The sequence below is a fragment of the Esox lucius genome, chromosome 9 (genome assembly GCF_011004845.1).
Source record: "Esox lucius isolate fEsoLuc1 chromosome 9, fEsoLuc1.pri, whole genome shotgun sequence".
In the NCBI taxonomy this organism is placed as follows: Eukaryota; Metazoa; Chordata; class Actinopteri; order Esociformes; family Esocidae; genus Esox; species Esox lucius.
Genome location: NC_047577.1, coordinates 17,970,599 through 17,996,206, shown reverse-complemented (window position 1 = coordinate 17,996,206; position 25,608 = coordinate 17,970,599). Strand labels below are relative to the sequence as shown.

Sequence of the window (25,608 nt, the reverse complement as noted above, 5' to 3'; positions counted from 1 at the left end):
GGCACAAACAGAACAGGACTGGTCACCCCTCAGTCTGGTTCCTCAAGTTTGTTTAGATCCTATTAGGAAGTTGTCCTAGCTCCTGTACTTCAATATGTATTGTTGCTTACTCTTAGGGGGTTCAGGCTGGGTATTTGTAAAAGCACTTTGACAGCTGATGTAAAAAGAGCTTTATAAAATAAAAATGTATTGTTTAGAACTGTGACAATAACATCTGAAATACACTAGTTCAATCAGATCAATGCAAATTAACAGTCAAAAGTCTATTCTGCATTATATAAATCAATCATACTGTAATATAGCCACATCACTGGGCTGTAGAACTGACGTTAGAACCTTAGTGCAGAGGAAGGCAAACTATATGGCTTGGGGGACACATTAGGATTTTTAAATTAAATGGGGGACCGCATTTGATTTGTAATAAGCCTGTATATGTAAACATGCATACACAGGGCCCAGCTGTAAAAGAGACCTTGGTCTAAGAATTTATCATAAAATGATTTGCAGGCCAGAAAAAGGCAATAATTGAAACCTTTATACAGTAGGTCCATTATAGTTACTTAATCATTTTAAATTACATGTATAACAATGACTGGTAAGTTGCCCGCAAAACCTGATGACCTACTCCGGACCAGACTTAGCCTGCAGGCCTTAGTTTACCCACACCTGCTAGTGTCTCCACAGCCACAAGATGGCGCCACAATCCTTTATATGTAAATGTCCACTTTCCCTTTGCAAGCTATACACAGGAAAAACAGTTGGGAACATTCCACAGACATTAACTACTACAGGGATTAAATATCTGTACAGTAAAAAAAATACCCAGTCGGCCAGTAGTTTAATATATTCTTTATTTTTTTTTTTAAACAAAATTTGAGTAAAAGCTATATTTAGACAAATTCCCTGTCACTAGTTTTCGTCCCATGGTTCTTGATTTATGGTCCCTAGTAGACTCATCTTTATATTGAGCAGTTCTCTTCTAGTTTATGAGAGTCAATGGAAAATATAGCCAGAGATATTACACCACTCCATCAGTACTAACCTGCAAATAATCTTACACTGATTCTCAAGAGACAGTGGAAGAATGTTAAACAGTGAAGCGTTAAAAGAAACGGTAAAAACAGCAGTGTCCATTACAAAGGCATAGGAAGAGAGAAAACATCTGGGCTGTACAATACACGCTGTCAAGTCACCTCTGGCAGTGTTTTCAACTAGTATCGCGTTTAAAAAAATAAAACAAAAAAAGAACGCTAAATGATTATCATCACAAAATAAAATCTCTTTGGCATAGATTACCCACCCAAAAGCATACACACACACACCCCCTTAAAACATCCTCAACTAAAAACCTGTGCATCATCTTTATCGTCATTATTCTTAGAAAAACCGAATGCAAGCCCTGTTCGATTACGACTCCCAGAGTTGGTGATAATTGCATATATTACATGGAGGCCAACAGAGACCGCATCCCGGTTCCGTCCCTCCCCCTTTCCGCTCCGGCCAATCTCTGCTCCTCTCACGGCCAGCTCCCGTCGGCGTCTGTAGAGCACAGAGGACCATCATTACAAACGGTTTCAACTGGTCCACTTGAGGTGTGGGACTGGTTCTTAGAATACCGAACGGTGTGAGCGGCTAACGTGCCTGTACTCACGTCTGTTCTAATAGGGCTCGGGGTATCCCTGTTGCCTCATGTCGTAGGGGATACCACCACCCTGGTAGTCCAGGTCGTGCATCATGGCCATTTCACCGTCCATGGGAATCTCCTGCATGTCCCCGGGGTAGCCCTGCTGGTATTGATAGGCTGCGTCCATCTCTGAAAAACATACACACACGTCAAACATTTGCACTGTCGGGTCTGGAGATTCAGGGGTGACCCGTGTACTGTGCAGACAATTGTCAGATTACCTTTTGTCCCCTAAAATAGAGGGATGAGATAAGGGAAGGCTGGTATTCCTACACAGTTCACGGTTTATGGATGTGAATAGCCTCACATTTAAGCTGTCCGTTTACACGATAACTTCTTAGTTACGGTTTCATTTCTAATCCATAGTGCTGGAGCACAGCACCAACAGGCCAACCTGTATCACGGTCCAAATATTTATGAACCAAACTGTAATTCATTCTGAGAAATGGGGTGTTTCACATGAGACTTAGCAGGATGCAGAATTACAAGTCCCATTTCACTGAAGATCTATTTTTCTATTCACATTTATGACAGGATCACATTGTTAACCAAGCTTGGCCCAACATGCTCACACAAAACCTTCACCAAAATGTTATCACCAATAACATCAGAATGGGTTTCTGTACTCTCCATCATCATCTTAAAAAAAACTAAATGCCTCGATAAAGTCATCAAAGCAGTTCAGCAAATGTGTTTGTTCAACATTATCCAGTCAGCTTAGCTAGCAAACCTAGCAGAAGCAAACCTGAGCCAATCCTTCAACCTCCATGTGAAGCTAAAGGATGCTAACCATACCTGACGTGTTAGGTGCAACAAGACAACATTTCTAAAGTTCAGCTATCCCGATTAACTTAACCACTGAAGCAATATAGAGGTCTTGCTTCCCCCCTTAACAATAAAGTACAGTAAAAAGTTAAACACCTGGGTCAGACAAAATAATACAGCAAGGCAAACAAAGCAAAGGAGTACACTGAATCTAACAAACTTGACAAAGAACCAGCCAGTGAAACAGTGACTAACTCGCACACGGGCCCACTAGCCAGCCGGGATTAAGACAATAGGATGAAGGCTGGCGTTTTGTCCCCGCCCAATGACATGGCTTCCCGGTTTCAGTCAGCGAGGGGGCAGAGGAATGTGCAGTATAGACACCTTTCCACGGGAGTGAGTTACTCACCGTCTGGTGGGTAGCCTGCCTCCATGGTTGAGTTGTGGGCCTGTGGAGGTCAAAGGTCAAGACGGGGTAAGCGAGTGACTCATACAGAACAGAAACTGGGAGTTGAGTTAACAAAGCAAAAATAAATAATTCAACTGTATCCAGCCTGTCATTGGCTCCTACAGGGGCTCCGCCCCTCCCCCATCCACACTCACCGCCTCCCAGGAGCTAGGGTCGTGCTTGAAGAGAGAGTGCGTGAGCTCAACGGAAACACGCTTCTTGTAGTCGGCCGTCTTGTCCTCGGAGATGCGGAACAGAACGGCAGCCGCGTAGGTGGCTAGGGTAGAGAAGAAACCAGTTAGCCCTCCGGACATCGATGGTGGACACCATGTCTCAGTCCCTCAGCCCTCCCATTCAGCACTCGCAGACTCAGACCTCAATTTGCTCAATGAAATCACAAGGAAGAGATTACAGCCGGCAGAGACGGTGCACTCCTTTGGGGCTCTGGTGGCTTATGGAAATGTAGTCCAGTATTTACTCAATGACTACAACCAGTATTCTCTGCGTAACCCCCTCTTGACAACGCCAAACACCACCCCAGAATCCATGCACGAGAACCCCTGGTTCAGAACTGGTTTCGGGTGCGCGCGCTCTCACCGATGCCCTCGTTGTTGGAGTGCAGCAGCTCCATGAGGGGCGCGGAGGCTCCCTCTGCGTCGATCCTCTCGGCCGACTGCTTGTCCAGGGCCAGCTCGCAGAGCGCCCCCGCCGACACGCGCTTCACGTTCTCCACCGGAGAGTACAGGAGCTGGACCAAGAGGCAGCGCGGTCAGAGACACACCGTCAAGAAGAACATCAATAACCAACGCCAAACAGGAGGTATCGATCACACACACACACACACACACACACACACACACACACACACACACACACACACACACACACACACACACACACACACACACACACACACACACACACACACACACACACACACACACACACACACACACACACACACACACACACACACACACACACACACACACACACACACACACACACACGAGAAGCTTTTAGTATCCGGCTCAACGTGAGGTTGATTCGAGCTAAACGCCACATTACCTGTACAAACAGGGGGATGGTGTCCATGTTGGCAATCTCCACCCTGTTGACAGGATCTCTGGCCAGAATGTGCAGAGCCCCCGTGCATCCCTCCACGATCTCCTCCATCCTCACGCCGTCCTGGGAAAGACACGCGGACGAGACGAAGAGAGAGTTAGCAAAGCGCTCCAACGGACGAGGGTCGGCCCGCCCAACGCCTGGGCTTCACAGCCGGACTGACAAGTTTTTCCCGAAGGGACGGGCGTGTGGATGTTCGGTGGTGCCTTGGAGTACATAAATGCGATCATACATTTACCTGGTAGGTCTGCTGGGCGGCAGAGCCGTGTTTCTGGGTGTCCTGGTGGGCCTGGAGCAGCAGGTTGACCAGGCGGGGGATGGCCCCCGCGTCCCTCAGAGGGGCCTGGTTCTCCGGGCAGAGCGCCAGGTTGCGGATCAGACCAACCACAGCCTGCCGGGCAGGAGAGGGAGGCGGGGTTAAAGAGTGATCCCATTAGCGCCCCTTCTGCCCCGGTCCCCAATCATTTTCTTCCATCATCACTTTCCGTTTCCCTTTTCACTGCGTCCAGTTACCTGACTAAACACCCAACGGGGAGGTTGTGCCTCCCTCTGGCAGTAGTATGACTGGTTGTCCCTCCCTCCTTACCTTGATAACCGGCCAATAGAAGGGCTTGTTGAGCAGCTTGACGATGGCTGGGATGCCGTAGTGCATCCGCACGGCATTCTGGGCCATCTCGGCTTCGGGGTGGCGCGAGGTCAGGTGACGCAGGGCGCACACGGCCGGCTCCGCCACGTCCTCCTTCTCCCCGGCCCTCAGGACGGCGTGGATGAGCGACTCGATGCCGTTGCCCTGGGTGACCAGGGACTTGTTGCGGGCGTTGTTGCACGTGAGGTTGGACAGGATGCCCGTGGAGCAGGTGAGCATGTTGACGTCGTCGGAGCTCAGGAGGCCCACCAGGGTCTGGAGGAGGTTATCAAGACCCTCCTACACAGGGACGGGACAGTTAAGTTCATAACCATTTAAAAGAAAAGACTTAGGACATTGTGGACGCGCGAGGGCCGGTCTGATTTGTTGGGTTCGAACGGGCCGAGCCCAGGGACCCGCTCACCTGTTTAGTGGCGGCGTCGGACAGGTTCCTCAGGGTCCACAGACAGTTCTGCATCAGGCGCTGACTGGAGCCAGTCAGGTGTTTCCCCAGGGCCTGCATCCCGCCTGGCGGAGGGGCGGGGACAGAGGCAAAGAGGAAGTCAATTTGCGGCGTCGCTCATAACCTCAAACGGAAAACGATAACGTTTCCCAGCTGCCGAGGTTTCTCGGCCGCACTTTGTAGAGAGCCCACCTGCATCCACGATGGCGGGCTTGTTGCTGGGGCAGACGGACAGCACTTTGAGCACCCGGCTGGTGGTCCAGAGCAGCTTCTCATAACTGTAGTTCCTCATTATGTGGACCAAGCCCTCTGGACCGTTGTTGGCCAAGATGATCAGCTGAGAAAAGACGGGAGGAGGAGGGTGTTATGGGAAATGGAGTCGACAGTGGGATATGGTGCGACGCCGTTTCCCTGCGTCAGGATGGGCCTCAACCCCGAATACTTGTAGGACTTAACAGTTTGAACGGTTAGGGGGACCGAGTCCGACGGGTCAGAACAGTCACCATACTACAAGAAGCGGATAGGTCCGCTCAGACGTACAGTACCAGTTAAAAGCTCGGTCAACACCAACCCGTTCACATGAACGGTGTCAGAACTAAAGCAAGGCGCTGTATACCTGGACATTAAACCATAGTGCACACATCCCGAGCCAGTCACACAAACGGCAGATGGGCGTCAGTCACACACCCCCCTCCCTCCCTCCCACCCAATCACCTTGCTCTCTTGGTTGCCGTAGGACAGCAGCTGCAGGCAGTCGGTGGTGATGGCCAGGAACTTGGGGTTGGAGTTCTTCAGGAGGGGCACCATCCTCTGCAGGCCGTCGGCCAGGCGCACCGCCATCTTGGCGCCCTCCTGGTGCAGCAGCAGGTTGTGCAGCGTGGTGATGGCGTAGAACAGCACCGACTCCATGGGGGAGCTGACGGAGGGGAGACACGGGACGTCGTCAAAGCACCGCCTCAGAAGGCGTGGCCTGACAAGTGCGCCTGTTCCCGATTGTAGATGCGACCTTTCTATGACTTGTGTCCTATGAACGAATACGCCCCTCCAACCCCCCGGTACCTGAGCATGCGGACTAGAGCGGGGATGCCCCCGGACTTGAAGATGGACAGCAGGCCCTCCCTCTGGTGGGACAGGTTGTGGAGGATGCTGGCCGTGGCCCGGGCCGTCTCCATGTCCCCGGTGTTCTGCATGGCCCGGACCACCGACGCCACCATCTGGGGAGACGACATCAGGGCCCGGCGGGACGCCTCCTTCCGGGTCAGCTGGTTGACGATCATGGCTGCTTTGTTGACCACCACCTGGAACAGGGACGGGGAGGGTCGGTGTCATTTCCGTCACAAGAAAGGAATACGTGTTAAAAGCAATACAAACGAATTATAAAAAAATCAAGAAATTGCATTTTGTCTAGAATCTAAGATATGTGTTTGCTTTGTGGGGGGGGGGGTTACTTGTTTCTATTATCGTAAGCAGTGATGGTTTGGTTGTCTAAGACGTCAAACAGATGGATCAGACAAACAGCCGTACCGGGTCCTCATCGTTCAGCAGCTTGGTCAGCTCGGGGATGGCGCGAGTGGCGAGCTCGGCATCGTCCTGGTAGTTGATCAGGTGGACGATGGCCGTCTTGAGGAGCTGCGAGGGCTCGGCCAGCCGCTGCACGTTGGTCATCTGGGACGCGTCCGTCTGGGTGGACAGGACCGCTGTGCACTCCATGGTCTCGGGGAACATGGCGGCCCGGACGCGCTGGGACCGGGTCAGGGCGTACTGAGACTCCACATCTACAGGGAGGGAGGTGCGACAGTTCGGTTTTTAGCCACGGGGAGGGCAAGCGGGCGGGTCGTCAGAAAGCTAGGCGGTGGGCGGGGCCTACCGGCGGGGCTGTCGGAGATGACCGTGGTGGTGACCGTGGTGTACTGCTTGCTGCTGTATTCAGTGCCGTCGTCGTCCGTCCTCACTGTGGTGGCTCCTGACTGGAACCCAGAGTCTCCGCCATAGTACGTCTGCTTCCACTCGTTCACCTTCGCCGTGCTTTCCTCGCGCACTGCAGGGGATCATGGGAATAATATGAGGGTAACACTTGAACACTAAATTCATCACTGCTGTTAGAGCTCTCGGCCTGGCCCACTGAACAGAGGCAGAGTGAGGGCAGAGAGGGGTTCATATGGATGACTGGGAAGTTAAAATGACCCATTATGTACTTCACACTTTATTCTAATGGGGGACGATTAGGCTGAACAAAGGATAGGAAGACCTTTGCGGGGCGAGAGGAAGGGGCAGAAGAGACGAGGAAGTGAAATGTTACAAAAATGACCAAGCGGAAGAGGAAGAAAACAATGGATGAATAGAAGACAGTGAGAGAAGGGAAGACAGAAACGCAAGCGAACAAACTGTCAAACGAACTCACTCTGCATCGCCATGCTAGCCTCCGGGGCTTAAACCAACTGCAATGGAAAATTACCTGAAAGAGGAAAAAAAGAATTAACATTAGGCAACGAATTAAACTTCCAAATGTTTCCTAGAATCCTTTTCTTGGTTTTACCAGTACACAGTCCGGCTTCTTTCTTCTCCTGAATGGTTTGTGGACAGCTTTGTACAGCTGAATTATATTTAGACGACTACTACTTCACCCAGGTAAGAGAAGTGGCTACTGTCCTCCCTCTGAATGGTCCCAGAAATAACAACACTCGAGAACAAGCAAAGGCTAAAGGAAGGGGGGGGGTGGGGGCGGAGAGACAGCTGCGGGACAGGAATGCCAAGTGCCCAGCCCCACCTCCCAGACCTTTAACCCTGGGCCATGACTCCGCCTGCGCATGCGGCCATGAGAGCAAGACGCCTGCCTCCCCTGACGGCTGCTGACGAACAGTATTATCCCTCAGAACCGGCTCGGCAGGTTCACTGTGTGACAGCTCGGACACAGTGATGCTGCTCCTCCCAGGGCCACACCTTTATAGTGGTTAATGATCCACCCGGTTCCTCTTAACGCCACACCTTCACAGCTGAAAACGCTTAATTACGACAACTTGTCACTGACTGATTTCCAACCGAAACAGCTTTCAGGAGCCTCTTCAACTGCAGTCCTAATCATCAAGCCCTTTTCCCAGCACATACGGACCTGTTCTCCCAAAGCCACGGTCACAAACGTCTTATTCAAGTTTCAACAGCCTTTCCCATTAACCTTACCTGGCTTTACGCAAGCAGTTCAAAATGATTCTCTGGAAGAATGAAAGACCAGTGAGTGATGGTAGATTCCCTACCTACACATGTCAATTTAATGGGTCTTAACACATTAGTCATAGTACACACATTACGACTGATCACTACAGTAGGGTTGGACGAGGCACTTCATTCACTTGAATATAAAATAAGGAATAAAATAAAAATGAATCCACCACTAACAGACAATTTCAGCTACGGCTTCACTAAGGGTTACGCAACTCCATGTGACAGCAGACATTACAGTCCTATCCACAGAGTGTTCCAGAGGTTTGTGGTGAAGGGAGTTACTGGAACCGGAGTGATGGGAGTATTAGCTAGGCAGAGGCATTTCTACCATGCAGTGCGTGCGTGCGTGCGTGCACTGGACACGGCTGTGGGAGAGTCACTGCGAAGCATGTCTGTGAGTCCTAATGTATGGAGCCATTCTCCTAAAGGGCAGAGGCCGAGCGCGTGCGCATGTCAATGTGTTAACGCGTGTTGACACGCATCTCGTTTGCCACAGGCTTGACTGTAGCGACATGAACACAGAACACAGCTGCAGGCTCCTGGACAACAACATATGTAGATCGGCTCACAGGCTCAAGAAGGCAAGCAGACGAATGACGGCCAACACGCGGTTAATGAAAACGAGCCCCTACGCTGATACGTTTGAAAACACTCCCATTGTGTCCCTGGATTGTAGTCGGTCACGCTACTGGACTGAATCAAGTCTGAGTGAGCATTTAGGGCATTAGTGTTACAAACTTTGAAAGACGACAAGAATCAAGGATTTATTTTACTCTGTCATTATGTATGAGAGTGGGTATGCATTTGAAGCTTTTCACCCCATTCTGCCCCTATCCATTTCCACACGCAGGTGGCAGATTCTTACAATATTACATTTCTCGTGCAGTACCGAGAAATTTGCATTTAACAATGCCATCAAATAACTGATGAAAAGTGTTTTTTTCCCCCCAAAATGTATGCAGCTATGGAAATGAGCAGGAGTTGAGCTGAGTAATCGTTGGCAGGCTGACAGGAATTAAGCTCATTTATTTTTCATCTTGTAGTAGCCTGGTTTCTGTGGAAATGAGCGATGACGTGGAGTGCCGTGACAACGTTCTGTCCACCGAGTGGTTTTTTTTTTGTGCTGGATGGGCAATGCGCCGGAACATTCTGGCTACCGCGGCCTTTCCGCACATGCAACCCAGGAATCTCCTGCTCCTTCACTATTTGCATGCGATTTACCCACAACATTAGCACATACCATTCACCTCAGCTCACCTCCGCAATCTCAGAACTTGTTCAATCTAGCGTGTGAATCCCTGTTTTAGAAATATAGTGTAATCCCTCTGAGAATCACATTATGGCTTTGTTTCACGTTTCTTTGCACACAGGTTTTGTGCAAAGTATTTTATGCAAGTGAGAAACTACTACAACTACAGTGTGTCAGGGCGCATAACTGGTCTTGTCTGAATACGTCTGACATGGGTCTGGAGTTGCTCAGTGTCAGCCAAGCAGAGAGCCTGTTATTGATGTGACTGATGCTAGTCACCACTCCCTCGGTTGTAGCCTGGGGGCGTGTGTCTCATGTTTCACTCCCTAGAACCAAGGGGGTTTCATGCGTTTTCCACAGAGACCAACAATGCAGCAGATATTTGTGCATAATTGTGTATTTCTCACTAATGACTTTCCTGTGTTCTCCCTGGGGTTCAGGGAGAAATGAGATTGCCGCGCGGGCGCACAAGCCATTCCAGACCCTCGACCCCCCTCATGCGTGCTTACCGCGCTAGCATTTGGAACAGCGGACTGGTGAGTCACAGGCAAGTCACCATGGTTTCATGGGAGTTGACTGTCATTGCGTGTGTTGGTCTCCCTCTCCAGGCCTCCGAGATCACAATGTGTGCCTCCCTCAGCTCCGCTGGGAACAGTAAACAGGTGATTCACGGCCCAGTCAGCTGCCTACCTAAGCCAGGGGGGTTTCACAGTGAGCGGGGCGTTGGCCGTCCTCACCACTGCCTGAGCTTGCAGCAACACGCCACAGGTACAAGCCAAGTGATTGTGGACAAAGAAAACATCTCCCTCGCCCGTTTTCTACCACAAGAGGTGTGGTGCGTTTTCCCAAGCTTAGGTACGTCTGGTGTTTTAGCCTGTGCCAATTACGCATTGATTAGCAAAGCTACCGGCCATTAGCTAATTACCTCATTTACATTGAAATAATTCATGCTTAAACAGAAACCGAAAGACAGGCTCTCTGCGCACAATGGTCACAAATTTTATTATCAAAGTTTACTCAAAGTCATCCATTTATCTATACGGCTCAGGGCGAGGCGACAGGGTCTGGCATTTTATTGTGACTGAATCCACATCACTTCAGTAACCAGAACTTGCCAAACATGCCATGTACTGTTGACATTCTAAAAACTTCACCTTGCTGTCCATCAATCTTCCTCCTGTTTTATTTAATCATGTTCAAGCGTTCACATGCACACATTTTGTAGCAGCGCTCCGACTACATTCTTTCACTGTTATCTGACCTTGACTGTCCCAGACCATAGATGGCCACCCTGATAAAGCTGGTGACTGAATAGCACAAAAGAACAGATAGGAGATGGAACAACGTGCTCAATTCTTTCACTGGGTCCTTTGGCTTGGTGAAACATCCTATAGCAGACTCATATGACCCCTCCTACCAAATCCTTAAATGCCCCCCCCCCTCCAAAAAAAGACAAATCACCTGGAAATAAAAAAACATGACTCCCTTGAGCTGTTGATTACAAGTCAAAGCACAGAAGTACTGCATTATATTGCATTGTACTGACAGAAACACTGTATACTTGTGAATGAACACAAATACGTTGTTTAAAACACACTGCTACAATCTGAGTAGTGATGGCCAGAAACTGTTGTTGGTTTGCTTGTGCGCTTCACTGTGGACTTTGCTCTTTGGCCCCGTCTCCTATGCGGTGCGGTCGGGTTAATGACTGATTCTCACTGGCTCTCGCTGTACCCGGGGCCTGTACTTTCACCGCAGCACAAGGACCTATACTTTTCTTTTCCAAAGCAAGCCCAGGACACACCCTTCCTGCCCTGCCCAACCCCACACACGCCTGCTGCTCCTTCTGGTTTGTATTCAGTGATCAACCACAGGGGAGGGGCCTCCTTGAATCCATCCAATAGGAAACGCTCGTTTAGTACATCCCTGGGATGTAAACTGAAGGATGTATACGGGCGGCGTTCCAGGAAGTAACGCACAATGAGGACAGGAATGCCTGACTGTCCGAGAGCCCCAGTTGGACGTCAGCGAAAGACAGAAAGATGAATGCCATTTGGCAACCGACGCTCTAATCCTGGTGTGACATTCCACACCGGCCCGGTGGGGCTGCACTCCGCCTCATTTGACTCACACTCGCACAGACGCTTTCCCGATACGAACAAGGACCAAAAATAGTCCTTCGCCAAAAACAAGGTTTCTTCCCCCCTCGCTCTAAACACCAATCACTGTCTCCCACCGACACCCAAACCATCGTTTGCTGACTCATCAGTAACAGGCGTCGTGTCAGAGGATGATTAACTAGGCTCCTGGGAAGGTGTGAAACACGTTGCTCATCTCCAGCGTTCCCTTTATGGAATGTCAGACTGTGGAGAGTCCACATTACCTCACACAGGCCCCTGCCAGGGTGTGGCACCATACAGGTGCGTGAGAGACTGAGCGTATGAGCCGGGAGTCCTCAGCCACATGATCTAGCTAACCATGCTAGTTCCCTGGAAGACAGCTTGCAATACAGCAAATATTCAAATGACACCTCTTCACAACCATGTCCATTTCCTGAGCGCATATCGCTGACTCCAAGATGACCTGCATGGGAGTGACGGCAGGATTCCAGATAGTATTTCTCATTTCAGCTGAGCTAATTTCACCTTTGGGAGGCGTGGCTTCAAATGGGGGCCATACAAGTTTGAAGGAGGGTTGGGGGAAGGTGGTGGTAGGTGAAGCCAGGGCGGAGAGGCCGTGTTTGACGCGACAGTCCAGACTACCCATAAAAAGACTAACAAATACATTGGCTAAAGCCTTTAGGCACTACAAGAGAACGAGCAGACCTGGTTTACAGAGATATGGTTGCCTAGCTAACCTCATCTCCACAAGGGACAAAGAGTGTTAAATAAGGGAGTGAAAGAACCCAAAAGAGGCCAGAGAGGTTTCATCTGCAACAAAAGCCTGAGGGGAACTGTTTTTGGGTGGAGTGGGGGGGGTTGCTGCTGTGGCTAGAGGCATCCTGGACAATCAGTCAACTCCGAGACTGAAGAAATTTCTCTTAGTCAAATTCTAGTCTTGAGTCAAGCCATGTGTGCAGATACGCCAGTGCTAGGCTCGTTCCACATATAGCCAGACATGAGACCGGGATCAAGAGACAGTTGTGACAGGTGGTGGGGGGGACAGATTAAGCCCCATAACCACATCTGTAAAGCTGCATTCACCATCTGCGTAGGTCCACACACACACACACACACACACACACACACACACACACACACACACACACACACACACACACACACACACACACACACACACACACACACACACACACACACACACACACACACACACACACACACACACACACACACACACACACACACACACACACACACACACACACACACACACACACACACACACACACGATTTGAGCTCCTGCTGTTAAGAGGCTGCGGTCAGTAAGTGCTCCCTAGACACGGCGCGCATGCATTTCCACACAGCTGGGTGAATCCTGGGGACGTTTGGCAGGTGGTCCGCACTCAAGATGCTCCGCATTGAAGAAAGCTTAACCCCCTACGGGCATCCCCACCTTCACCCCCCACCACGATTCAGGCTTCACATTGTCCATCGCAGGACGACCGGAAGCACCGGGAGTTAAGTCGGCCAACTGTGGGGTGTGTAAATCAATAGGGGAGGATGTGCACTGGTGTGGAGCGTGATGCTAATGGATGGACTGTGTGGGCTACAGGAAGTAGTGGTAACCCAGGTCAAGACTATGACTCAGCAGCACCAGGGGTTTGGACAATTGTTTTCCAGTCGGAGGGGGAGGGAAAGTCAACATGTCACACAGAGGGATTATCACGCAGCTAAAAATCACACCAGAAAAAGGTAGTTCAGGATATATGTTTTTAGGCAACGTTCCAAATAATGGTTCAAAAATCTCAAAAGAACTACAGTTGACCTAAAGGCAAAAGCTCCAAAAAGCCTTTATCAAACTTCCAGTTGAGAGCTGCTGTAATATAGACCGGATCCCAGGTACAACTGGGATATCGTAAAAATAAAAAGAATGTGAAATAAGGTTCCCTGCTTTTCAGAGTGTGCCGACAGCCCATTTACCAATCCAGGGATAACAGGCAGTGGATGGGACGCCCCTCCCAACTCCATTAGCCGGCCAAACTCCCACTACAGTGAGGTTCACTGCAAGGCTTAAGTATACAGACTGGCTCCCTGCTGACTGGATGGCATGTGAAGCCAGAACACTAGGCCACATTCTCCAGTGCCAAACAGGGGATCGGTTCTGAGCCTGTGCACAGACCGAAAAAATACCCGTCTGCAACAGAACCCTGCGTGTCAAGTAAATGTTACTTCCGTTTCTGATCACACTTTCAAGATGAAGTCACTCAGAGTTTAAAGTTGAGGATTAGGCCTGGCCTTAGAGACCGTGAAACGCAGTGCTATAAACTGTTGCCATTCCCAGGACTTTAACAGCTTGCTTTTACATTAGCTAGCTACATTATGCCATTACCAATGATTCATTGGGAGAACTGGGATGCCTTCCCTAATATTATTACAGTGCTAATTGATGCTGACAGCTAGCAGTCAACTGACAAACAGACAATGTGATGCCTGGCAAGTCATCCAGTAAGTCCATTTAGGTTCCATTAGGCACGGAATGGGTATGTTAAGATAAAACCCATCATGTGTTACTGTCCACCCCGTAATGCGCTAAGCTAGACCTAGTGTTTCACACCAGCAGGCTAATACTAGCCCAAGCTACATAACGTTCCTCACACGTCTCACCGCAAATATCAATGTTGTCTCTGACGGGGCAGTGGGGAGGAGTAACAGCAGAACTGCACCTGACGTAGGAACAACTGGGTCTACGGAGGCATATGCAAGTACAACCGCAGAGTCTGAAGAATTAATCGGCTTGATTCCCACCAGCATCCACTGCCCTGGAGTGAACAGGAGGCTGTGCCGCGTCGACTGATGAAACACGACGGGCTGCCTTCCACGTACGCTGTCCCCAATAACCCTGTGTGAGGGGGGGAAAAAAGGGACAAGGAGGCTTGTGTCACAATGTGTGATGGGACGGCTTCTACTGCAGAAGCCGCCAACACATTGCATCTAGAACAGCTGCCATCGTTACCGCAGCAAGGTCTGTTTGGTTTAATCCGAGGCCCTCCTTCAGGCCTGCCACAGCAAAGATATTGGATACACGCACGGTTGTGCTGCTGAGCAATGAGGCGAAGCGACAGATGATAAATATTTCAGAGAGATCGGAGGCGGAAAGGAGGCGAGGGAGAGCGGGACGGAAATCTGAGGGGATTCCGAAGAATACCGCACACCCACCAGAACAAGTTCAGGAGACAAGTTTAGAAAGCCCGAACCAGACGTCTGCAGGAGAAGCTTGAATAGTTAAATATATAGTGTACTTTGAATCAGTCACGTAAACCATGAGAAAACACACACACACACACACACGCACGAACGACAGGGGACTTTAAGCACGAACGAGAGGAATCCAATTACGTTCCTTCCTTCCTTGGTATGAAAGTGAAGTGAGGTAATTGCAAGTTGTTGCTTTCATATCTGCGTGTGAATTATAGTCACTTTTCTGCATGAGGCTGACTATTTGCTTCTCCCAACACAGCGTCTCCTTTTTGGCCACACCCTTACACCTCCCTTCTCCTCTCATTGGAGTGCAATTAACCAAAGAGCCAGAGGTGGGAGATGAGAGCAGAGTGAAGACAACAGCAATGAGTAGGAGGAATCGGACTCCACTTATTGAAGAGTATGGTAAACAAATCAGCCCAACTTAAGAAAATAACAGCGGTATTTTGAGTGCATCATGGATTCAGGAATGTAGTCCCTCCCTTGTAGTGCTTCCTTGTGAAACTAATGAAAAAATTATGGTCGTATATTTAAAGAAACCTGACAGTAATGGATAAAGCTATTCCTGGCATGCTGTCAGCAAACATAGCCTGGTGGTTTCTGAGAAGCTGTCAGGTAGTCAAGTAGCACAAACCATCTTCAAAAGCACCAAGAGACAGGAGGAAAATGGTTGTTAGGCCTCAGACAATGTTTTGAGCATTGGAGACGTTTTCCACATACCGAACTGTCCCCAGGAACAATAAGCTAGTGAATAATTCATCTTTGTGACGATAACGTCCATCCAGCTATGTGGGTTGACCTGGGTAATGACAAGAAAGAAATTGTCCAAGCTGGCGTGTCACTTCAATTACGACCAGGTAGGGAAGGTTTTATGCTTTCCTGAGGAAGCAGGTCAAATAAAATAAAAAAAAATTGACGCTTTGGAGTCTCAACCGCCATTTGGAGACGTGAGTCTGTTGCCATTCTAAAACCTACATGGGAGGCCATTCCAACAGGCTTCAATTGGTCATCTTCAGCTCTGTCCTCGTGCAATGTCCCCGACATTGGCAACAGCTGTCCGATAACGAAATTCTGGGATAACACAGCAAGCGATTGTGATTGATGTCTGCCTCCTCCTTTGTTGCACGGTCGCTCTGTTCCAAGAATAAAGAATGTCAGAGATGGCAGAGGGGGGAGGGTAGGAGCCTGAACAAATCTGCTTGGGGTTGATAGCAGCATTGTCCGACAAGATCTCTTAAGCTCCAGCCTTGAGACTTAACCCCCGGAGGAGATTACTCCGCTATCATACCGCCATCTCTGGATCACCGCTGACCAGACTGAACCCCGTCCAGCTTCCCCTTCCCCTCGTGGACACACACGGGGCACTGACACACACACACACACACGTCGGCGCTGAGGGGCGGACCACACAGGACCCGATTAGGCTCTGTGGCATAACCGAGCCCACTGATGTGCGGAGGTGAGGAAAAACTGAAAAAGGAGAGGGAGAAACAGAGGAAAATAGGGGGAGTGAGAGAATAGAGGCGAGTCAAGACAAATGGGAGGATGTGAAGAGCTATGATAGTGTGCATGTGGAAACGAGTGAGGGAGAGCGAGTGAAGGGCATGAAGAAGAATGAAAGAGGCAAAAAAGCTCAATAATCCCCCTTGCGAAGAGAAGGCCCATATTTACACCCTGGACGATCTCCTGGCCCAATGTAGGACAATATCAGGGAATTAAGTGTGTGTGTGTGTGTGTGTGTGTGTGGGGGGGGGGGGGGGGGATTAGCGCCAGAACGTCCACAGCTGCAAATCTCCGCCTGAACCCCACCAAAGGCAGACTGGCAGGAGCTGCCAGTCCTGGCGAGCCAAGCTGCTCCTTGTGGCACGGCACCAGAAGCACGGAGAGCCTTGCCAAGCCAAACCAGGAGAAGGCACTAATTTGCAAAAGGGCAACTCAATTGGACCTGGTATCCATTGAGATTATCAGATGGACTCAATGATCCAGAATGCTGTTGAATGCCAAAAAGTTGTTTCGTCTTCATAGTTCTTGGTTCCTGGTTGTTTGAATGAATTGAGATTTACATTTATCAAACAATCTTATCGAGAGCAAGTCACAGATAGCAAAGGTATTACTTCGGTATAAGAGATAAGCTCTCCATGTTTTTGAGAGACAGCTGTCTGGCCCTAACCCTAGTCTGTACCATGTCATATCTGACCAGAACAGAGTAATCTAGGTTTTGGGAGAGTTTGAAACAACTAAACCACACAAGACGAGTGTACTGGATAATAATGTCATTTCGGTCATATGTTTGAAGAGAAAGTGGATTTACTTAGAGGATCAGTTCTCCTCTAATGCAGTGGCATAGAGGTAGTAGTATAACAACTGTAACCTATGGCTTACGTTTCCCTTTGGACAAGGATGACAAGGCAATGGATGCTCACGGTCATGTAACATCAGTCTGATCACTCGGTCTGCATCCAACAGGCTTTGTTCAATTGTGCATTATATTTCTCAGGCAAAAATGCATAGAAATTTAATTATTAGAACATTGCATCCCTTCTGAATCTTACCAAGGCCTTGTAAGGACATATTTTGGTACCACTGCCTCACTGTCAGTCAGTATTATTCATTATTCTTTGTAATCCATTATGCATGTGTGAACTATGCAGTCTCATGTCATGCCACACCCACCCCTCGAAGCCCCCCAACAGAACGGATTTTCAACAAGTGGCAGAGATCAGTTTGTTGTTTTGATCATAAGAAGATAAATGAAAACTCAATGTGACAAGTGTCACTGTTTTTCATTAAATAAAAAATGTGTGGCATTTAATTCCTATTTGGATACTCCTGTCATAACTAGAGGCAGGTGTTTTCACTAACTGCAATTACCAGGCAGGTGCATTAAGAAAGGCTACAATCAAGCCAGACTTAACATGTTTCAGACAGAAAGTAATTTGTAGTTGTTCATTTCAGTAGCCTCAGTGAAGTTGTTTTCGGCTACACAATTCTGTGCTGTAGTATTTGATAATAGATGAAGAGTACACGAACTTCGATCTTCTCTCACTCTGCTCTGTGTTGTCATGGTCACAACACTAATGACTTTCAGCTCCATTTAATTTAGATTTGCATGACGTCAATAAGTTGATCAATTTACGTCAAATTACTGTATGTTACACATCATCTGGCAGGGAGAACGTTTGACAAACCAGTGTATGGAGTAGCGACATAAACTAACAACATTTGATCAAAACACGCAACAGGAAGGTGGACTTTTCAAGACAACTAATGTCTGACTTTTTTGTAACCTTAGAGTATGACTAGACATGCGGAAATGGATCCCAAAGCAACATTCTGCCTTCAGGTTAAGAGACTAACACCATTCTGGCGGATACAATGTCAAATACTTTCTCTCCATAAATGGGAATAACAAATGTTGGCAAATTCCGTTTTTTTCGGTTTTACAGACAATCGCCATAGAAGTCGGAAAGAACCAACTGTTAGCTATATGTATTCTTTCACATTCGCGACTCACTTGATAGAAATGTAATCTGTAGGGAAATTTAGAATTTTATAATAAATGTATTTATTACCTGTCGAAAAACAAACAGCTGTTTCAAATATTCCAAGTCCACGCAGGTCCAAATACAGACTCTTCCAACGAAACCTTGCTGGTCTCTGCTTCACACCTCCACTGCCGTAGGACGAAACTGAGAACAATGAGTAAAAAGCGTAACCACACCGGAGACTCCGCCCTTCTCATCTCGAGTTGTGGACTCGACCCCACCCTTTTCCACAAGTTGAAATTTAAACGCCATTGGACAGAACAAAAACAAAGGTGTGTTTACTTGAGTCTATCGACCAATTATACTGTTACCCTGGTAATGTAACTTTTGTGAATTGACATTTTATTTCACAAAGGTATTTTGTAACGTTGCTTTTAGTGGTTTGAAGGCTACATACAATATTTATCATGGATCAATGTTTTACAATGTACAGTACATGACTAACTGTGAGAGTGGGTAGCCACACCCTAGTCACCTGCCTAGACCGAGAGGTAAGTCACGTGGGTAGACAATCCTCTATGGGGAGCTGGCGGATTTATCTGATCCCGTTTTAATAGAGCGGCGACGTTGGACGTAAAATAACATGGCACATTTCCATTGTTTTGGCTGTTTGCATCTTCTGTAAGGACTCAGTGTTAGTCCAGCAAATAACACCCAAGAGACAATTATCATGCGGAGATGCTGACCCTAGTCATAAATCTAAACCAAATTAAAAATAAACGTAAAAGAAGTAGAGGGCTTTGAAAACCAGGTTGGTTTTGAAAACCTTCATCAGTGGACAAGGATGGTTTTTGTAACTTGTGGATGGATATTAAAGGTGACCTACCAAGCGTATACACTGATGTTTTGTGAGGAAGGTGACAGAGGAAAAGATGGCACGTGGAAATGTTTTCTCGCTATGCTGTATAACAGGCTCAAATAGGTCAGCCTATTCCCTGCCTCAGGGGTTTTAGGCTAGCAGCTAGCTGTCCATTGTGACAGGCATTTTCTATTCGCCATGGACTGAATGAGGCAGGGGTCAGAGCCAGTAAAGGGCATATTGGGTCAGTGCTGCTGGTTAGAGGCTGTGCATCTGGATACATGAACATGTGTGGGGTTGACAGATAAAACATTAAGGCTAATGGACACTTCTCGTCACACGTATCACTGCCCTTTGTGAATGTGTTGTCTATAAATGACTGAGTAAACTGCAATTTTGAGTGATCCAGATTGCTTTTAAATTAGGACTAATGTATCAATGAATCAATAGGTTTGAGAACCGGCAAAGTTGGCCAAAGTTGAAATTCAGTTTTGACTGGTCCATTAGTGAATCAGCGCTTAAACTTTGGCTCATGACATCAAAAGATGTATTAACTTTTTAAGTCTTTTGATGCTATGTAATAGGATTATAAGTGAACTAGAATTCGACATTTTAAACTTAATTTGTTTTAGAAATCTATTTTCTACCATTAACTCTGCTCAGCTTTCTCTACAGATTATTGTATATTGTGGATAAGTTGCTATAGGATTCTAAGTTCGATGAATGGTGCTTTTGTTCAAACACTGCCTGCCTTGTCCTTGAACATTAGCCAGGAGGAATTAAAGCTTAGGGTTCATGTGGGAGTCTGATTCAATGACTGTTCTTGCCACCTGTTATGGGGCCTTCAAAGACAGGAATCCACTCCTAGATAAGTAATCATGGAGGTAGAGTTTCAAAAGATTTTCTCCAGAATGAAAAACAGAACATCCATCTGGTTTTCTTGTATGGGCAGGCATAACACACCCTCTTCCTCTCCCCTTTCCTTGTCTCTCTCTCTTTGCTCTTTATAATGTATACACACACACACACACACACACACACACACACACATGCACACACACTTGTTTTACTATACTTGTGAAGGCTTTTTTAAGACTGCAATGTATTCCCAGTAAAATACTTTCCCCTAAACATATCCCCTAAAACACCAAAATCTAACTCTTAAACCTAACCTTTATTACCTAACCTTAACCACAATTCTAACCCTAAACCTCAGTATAACTATGAACCCAAGCCTAAAATAACAGTTTTCACAAGGGTGAACCGGCAAAAGCTCCTCACTTCCTGATTTGACGACTTCTGGTTCTCACAAGTATAGTAAAACACGTACAAACACACACCACAAGGTCCACACAGTGCCTCCTACTGTATATCCCAGATGCATTCATTAACTTGTAATAGGGTCACTGAATCTTCTAGATGGATTGAAGACTGCATACCAGTGTCTGCGAACACTCAACCCCCTCTGACCTCAAAGCAAATGGACCAATGAATCTCAGAGAATATGACCAAGTCTGTCTTTTACTCCAAGGTCATGGCTGTCAGATATGTCCTGCCTCACAATACTCCACTGTCTCTGCCTTTATACCCTACAGGAAATGGCCCTATTGTCCTTGGGAGAGGAAGAGGCCACCAGGCCACCAGGACTGGACCAGACCCATCGGCTCACTGGCTGAATTGATGGGATATAAATTATTAATGTCTGTTTCCCCAGTGTGAGACACTGCAGTCGTGTGTTCATGTGGAAGAATGGACAGTGAGGAGCTATTTATAATCTCACACCACATAAGATAGAATGCGTTGTCCACTTTACTACTACATGTTGGAGTGATTGTGGCACGGGGAGGTTTTGGTTTTAAGTGATTATGCAAAGTTATAAGTTTAAATTAATATGGAATAGGCTGGTTTAAATTTGAATGACTACAGTAGAGAGCTTGAGATGGAGGGATTATGGTATAGACAAGTTTAAGTACCAATGCCTTTCTGATGGGTTCATATGGAGAAATATATTGTTTATAAAGTAGATTTTTTTATCGTGCCACTGCTTTGAACAAGTTGGTTACAAATTTGAATATTAACACATTTTAAAATAACTGGGAGAAAATGTGTCTTAACAGTTGATTCTCAGCTTTTGCAAGTATTTCTGGGTTTATATGTATATCTGGGGATCACAGCCTGGTCAGGATTTTTCTGGGTACCTAATGTTTTCCATCAATTGGCTTGACAGGTGTGCAGGCATAAGACAGCCAGCCACGTGTAGTCTTGATTCTAGGGGCAAAGATGGTGGTGGTAATAAAAGTCAGAGAAGCCACTATAAGGCTGAAAAGTAGGAACACATTTATCAGAACCAGCCCAAAACATGCATGTCCAGTGATAGACCCTAAGGGGGTTTGAATCCCTGCCATTTTCTCCTCAGACTCAACAAGTGCCCTCTTGGCCAAAGCTGTAGGCTTATCAAAAACAATTATGTGGAACATCTCTATAAAGAAGGAAACACATAAAACCTCAAATAGCAAATGTCCCGTATGGCAAAAAACGCGGACAATTGAAAAATGCTTCCCATTATCTAAAAAAACAAAAGACAGATCAATCCAGGAAGTAGATGTGTCCACCACTTCCAGCCACAGATGACTTCACCAAAGAACAACAGTGGCTAAAATGTGTGGTGCAAACCAGGTGATATCCTCAAAAACTGAATGGACAAAATAATTCCTAAAAGATCCTAAATAATTTGGGAAAATAACTTGTGGACAGGTGAGACAAAGATTGAAATGCCTCATCATACAGCAAGACAATGACCCCAACATATTGCAATAGCAGTTTTCACTTCCAGTTTTAGACTTTCGCCACTAGAGGTAGGTAGTAGCACACACATACAGTGGATATAAAAAGTCTACACACCCCTGTTAAAATGCCAGGTTTTTGTGATGTAAAAGAATAAGACAAAGATAAATCATGTCAGAATGTTTTTCACTTTTAATGTGACCTATAATGTGGAAAATTCAATTGAAAAACAAAGTGAAATCTTCGAGGGGGGAAAATAAAAACCTTACAATAACCTGGTTTGCGCATGCGCATTCAGGGTCAGAGGGCTACATTCCCAGGCTGGGTTTGTGGAAGTGAAAATAGCTTAGCATTTGAAAATAGCTTAGCAATCGATATATTAGCCTGGGACGGACCCTATATTTACAGTACAATAGGAAAGACCTTACGTCCTTGGGGTTCCTGCTACTTTGTAAGGTGTAGTAAAATTTTGTGGCAAATGGGGCTTTCAGAAAGGTCTCACCATATGCACTCAATTTCTTCCCATTTGTGCCATAAAAGCTAGAATAGTTGATAAATACACCCATACGTTTATTAAATATTATAAACTGGATGTTTTGAATCCTGAATCCTGATTGGTTGAAAGCCATGGTATATTTAAGTAATAAGGCACGAGAGAGAGTGGTATATGGCCAATATATCACAGCTAAGAGCTGTTTTTAGGCACAACGCATTATGTCAACATTACTTTTAATTATAATTGTATTGGTAACTGGTTTATAAACACTAAGGCATCTTATGGGTTTTGTGGTATATGCATTGTACCCATGAACACATTTCATATCTATTGGAGATCACTGTATTCAGTTGTGTCATGGTAATCGGTTAATATTGATTTTACTATTTAGTAACAACAACATTTTTGAAACATACAGCCCTGTTTATGAGCGCCACATTTTGTGGACTGATATATTTTCCAAATCAAGCATGTACGTTCAGTGTTTGGTAACATATCCTTGCAATAACTGCCTGCAGTCAGCAACCTGTTGACTTGACCAGATACTGGTTGTCTTTTCTGGTAATGTTCTGATAATGTTTTGGTAATCCTTTGCCAGGCATTTACTGCAGCCATCTAGTATTATTGTTTTTCTGGTATTTCTTATAAGTCTTATCTTCAGCAACTGCAGTGCATGTGGAACAGGACTTCACCTGGAGACTGACTTGGCCAGTCAATAACTTTCCACTTTTTGACTTTGAAAAACCCCCTAGTTGATTATACTTGGGCCCATTGTTTTGTTGTATAATAAAAGGGAATGCAATTCATTTTAAGGGATTAGCTTGTACTTTAGAAGACAATATGTTTCTGTTCTCTTAAGAATGCATGCTGCTGCCATCAGCCGTTATATCATCAATCTTTTTTTTCTCCTGCCATAACTCCGGTACTTTTTCTCATTTGTCCTCTGTACCTTTCTCCAGGACTCTGCAGGCGCTTTTTGGTACTTTTCATCTAAATGTAACCTGACCTTTTTAGCTAACTGTAACTAGTAGTTTTCACCTTGCAGTGTAACTTCTGTAGTCTTGACTTCTGTAATGTAGTCTTTTGTAGTGTAGTCTTTTGTAGTGTAGTCTTCTGTAATGTAGCCTTCTGTAGTGTTGTCTTCTGTAGTGTAGTCTTCTGTAGTGTTGTCTTCTGTAGTGTAGTCTTCTGTAATGTAGCCTTCTGTAGTGTTGTCTTCTGTAGTGTAGTCTTCTGTAGTGTAGTCTTCTGTAGTGTTGTCTTCTGTAGTGTAGTCTTCTGTAGTGTAGTCTTCTGTAGTGTAGGCTTCTGTAGTGTTGTCTTCTGTAGTGTAGTCTTCTGTAGTGTAGTCTTCTGTAGTGTAGTCTTCTGTAGTGTTGTCTTCTGTAGTGTAGTCTTCTGTAGTGTAGTCTTCTGTAGTGTTGTCTTCTGTAGTGTAGTCTTCTGTAGTGTTGTCTTCTGTAGTGTAGTCTTCTGTAGTGTTGTCTTCTGTAGTGTAGTCTTCTGTAGTGTTGTCTTCTGTAGTGTAGTCTTATGTACACTGTAAACCCTAACATATTTCTTACTCAAATGTTTCTACTAAGTGTAAAACAAAGTTAGATAAACGTTTATGTTTTACTAACTTTTACTAAGTTTAAAATGAAAATGTTCCCAGAATGCTCTGATTCAAGTTGATATTTTGGAAATGTTTTATTATCCATTTTTGCATATATTTTTACTGATTAATTAATCTTAGCTACACAAACATCAAACACATACATTTGTCTAAAGTAATCCAGTCATTTAGTCAAACATATATTTTGCACCCACTACTGAAATGATTGTAACAATTACATAAAATATCCATCTATGTGTTAGACCTTCTGATTCTAATAAGTATACATTCCTTTGCAAACCAATGCCTTGTGGGTAGCTTTGCAACACTCTGCCCAAGTTTGCAGGATTTCCAGGAATCTTAGCGGTAGTGTTGATGTTATTTTGAAAATCTGGGAATTTCCTTAAAGTTATGAATGTTTTTTTAAAATGACTTTCTAGCCACTGTGCTAGGATTTCAATATGACATTTCACAGCATATTTTGACAGCATCTGAAATGAACTCATGGTGGGGGGATAACAAGACTTCAAAATAAGGATTTATGAATATATTAGTTTAATAACTGTTGGCAAGGAATTGACAAAAGGAATAAATGTGTTCAATAACCATTTCACAGGCATTAACAAATACAGTAATGGGTGGTAACTCTAGAGTTCATTTAAAGGGTAATGAATATTGGGAAATAATTTTCTTCTATATTTTTATGTACAGTAAATTTAACTATTAAGTTCCAATACATTTTAATTTTTAAGTAATTACTTACTTAACAAAATTAAGTTAGTTGACTTAAATATTTTGATGTGGTTTCCACAAAAGTTTTGAGTATTCTTATTAGGTTTTACAGTGTAGTGTTGTCTTCTGTAGTGTAGTCTTCTGTAGGGTAGTATTCTGTAGTGTTGACTTCTGTAGTGTAGTATTCTGTAGTGTAGTCTTCTGTAGTGTAGTCTTCTGTAGTGTAGTCTTCTGCAGAAGGTACTGGTTGACACACTCTCCCTTTGAAAGAGTATTCCTGATCTATCATACAGTTTTTAATTATAGTAAGCACTGTTTGATTATCCACTGTGGAGGTCTTCCTTGGCTGACCTGGTAATTTGTGATTGCTAAGATCCTGTGATTTCCTTATGTTCCAAACTTTTGTTTTTAGTACATATAAGCCTCAAATGGCTTCCCTTGACATTCATTGACAGCTCCATGTCCTCATGTTGATAGACACTAATAGCAGACTTCAAACGGCAAGCACAAAGCCTAGAATCAAGAGTAAACTTTGACTCCTTGTTTATTCCTGTGTAAATGATGGCACAGAAAACTGACAAAGCAGAAACCCCTGTCAAGCTAATTGTCCCAATTTCTTTTTGTGTGCTGTAATAGGACAACCACGCATTAAAATGTTGTCATTTCTAAACGGTGAAAACAATAACTACATAAATATT

The 25,608-nt window shown here is 45.8% G+C and overlaps 1 protein-coding gene across 3 annotated transcripts; it reads right to left on the bottom strand.

Moving 5' to 3' along the window:
• Window positions 1–1,234: 1,234 nt before the first annotated feature.
• On the bottom strand, window positions 1,235–18,651 carry jupa (junction plakoglobin a). Of its 3 annotated transcripts, none has more exons than XM_010889197.5 (16): window positions 18,533–18,651; window positions 7,512–7,565; window positions 6,978–7,148; window positions 6,635–6,885; window positions 6,170–6,408; window positions 5,825–6,026; window positions 5,303–5,447; window positions 5,072–5,175; window positions 4,609–4,947; window positions 4,255–4,413; window positions 3,966–4,085; window positions 3,495–3,645; window positions 3,053–3,174; window positions 2,859–2,898; window positions 1,652–1,813; window positions 1,235–1,539 (listed from the first exon to the last, which is right to left on the bottom strand). In XM_010889197.5, exons 2-15 carry the CDS (start codon window positions 7,522–7,524, stop codon window positions 1,659–1,661), a joined length of 2,211 nt encoding a protein of 736 aa, XP_010887499.1. In that variant the 5' UTR covers window positions 7,525–7,565; window positions 18,533–18,651; the 3' UTR covers window positions 1,235–1,539; window positions 1,652–1,658. The 3 variants fall into 3 exon arrangements, with proteins under 3 accessions (XP_010887499.1, XP_010887501.1, XP_010887500.1); XM_010889199.5 differs by having other exon boundaries at window positions 4,261–4,413; XM_010889198.5 differs by lacking the exon at window positions 18,533–18,651 and adding an exon at window positions 7,647–7,753.
• Between the last annotated feature and the right edge of the window lie 6,957 nt (window positions 18,652–25,608).

Excerpts from the sequence above, each read along its gene's own strand:
- jupa (XM_010889197.5), bottom strand. Across the intron at positions 4,414-4,608 it reads TCTATTGGCCGGTTATCAAG|GCTGTGGTTGGTCTGATCCG; the intron begins GTAAGGAGGGAG and ends CCTGCCCGGCAG. Across the intron at positions 4,086-4,254 it reads AGCAGACCTACCAGGTAAAT|GACGGCGTGAGGATGGAGGA; the intron begins GTATGATCGCAT and ends TGTCTTTCCCAG.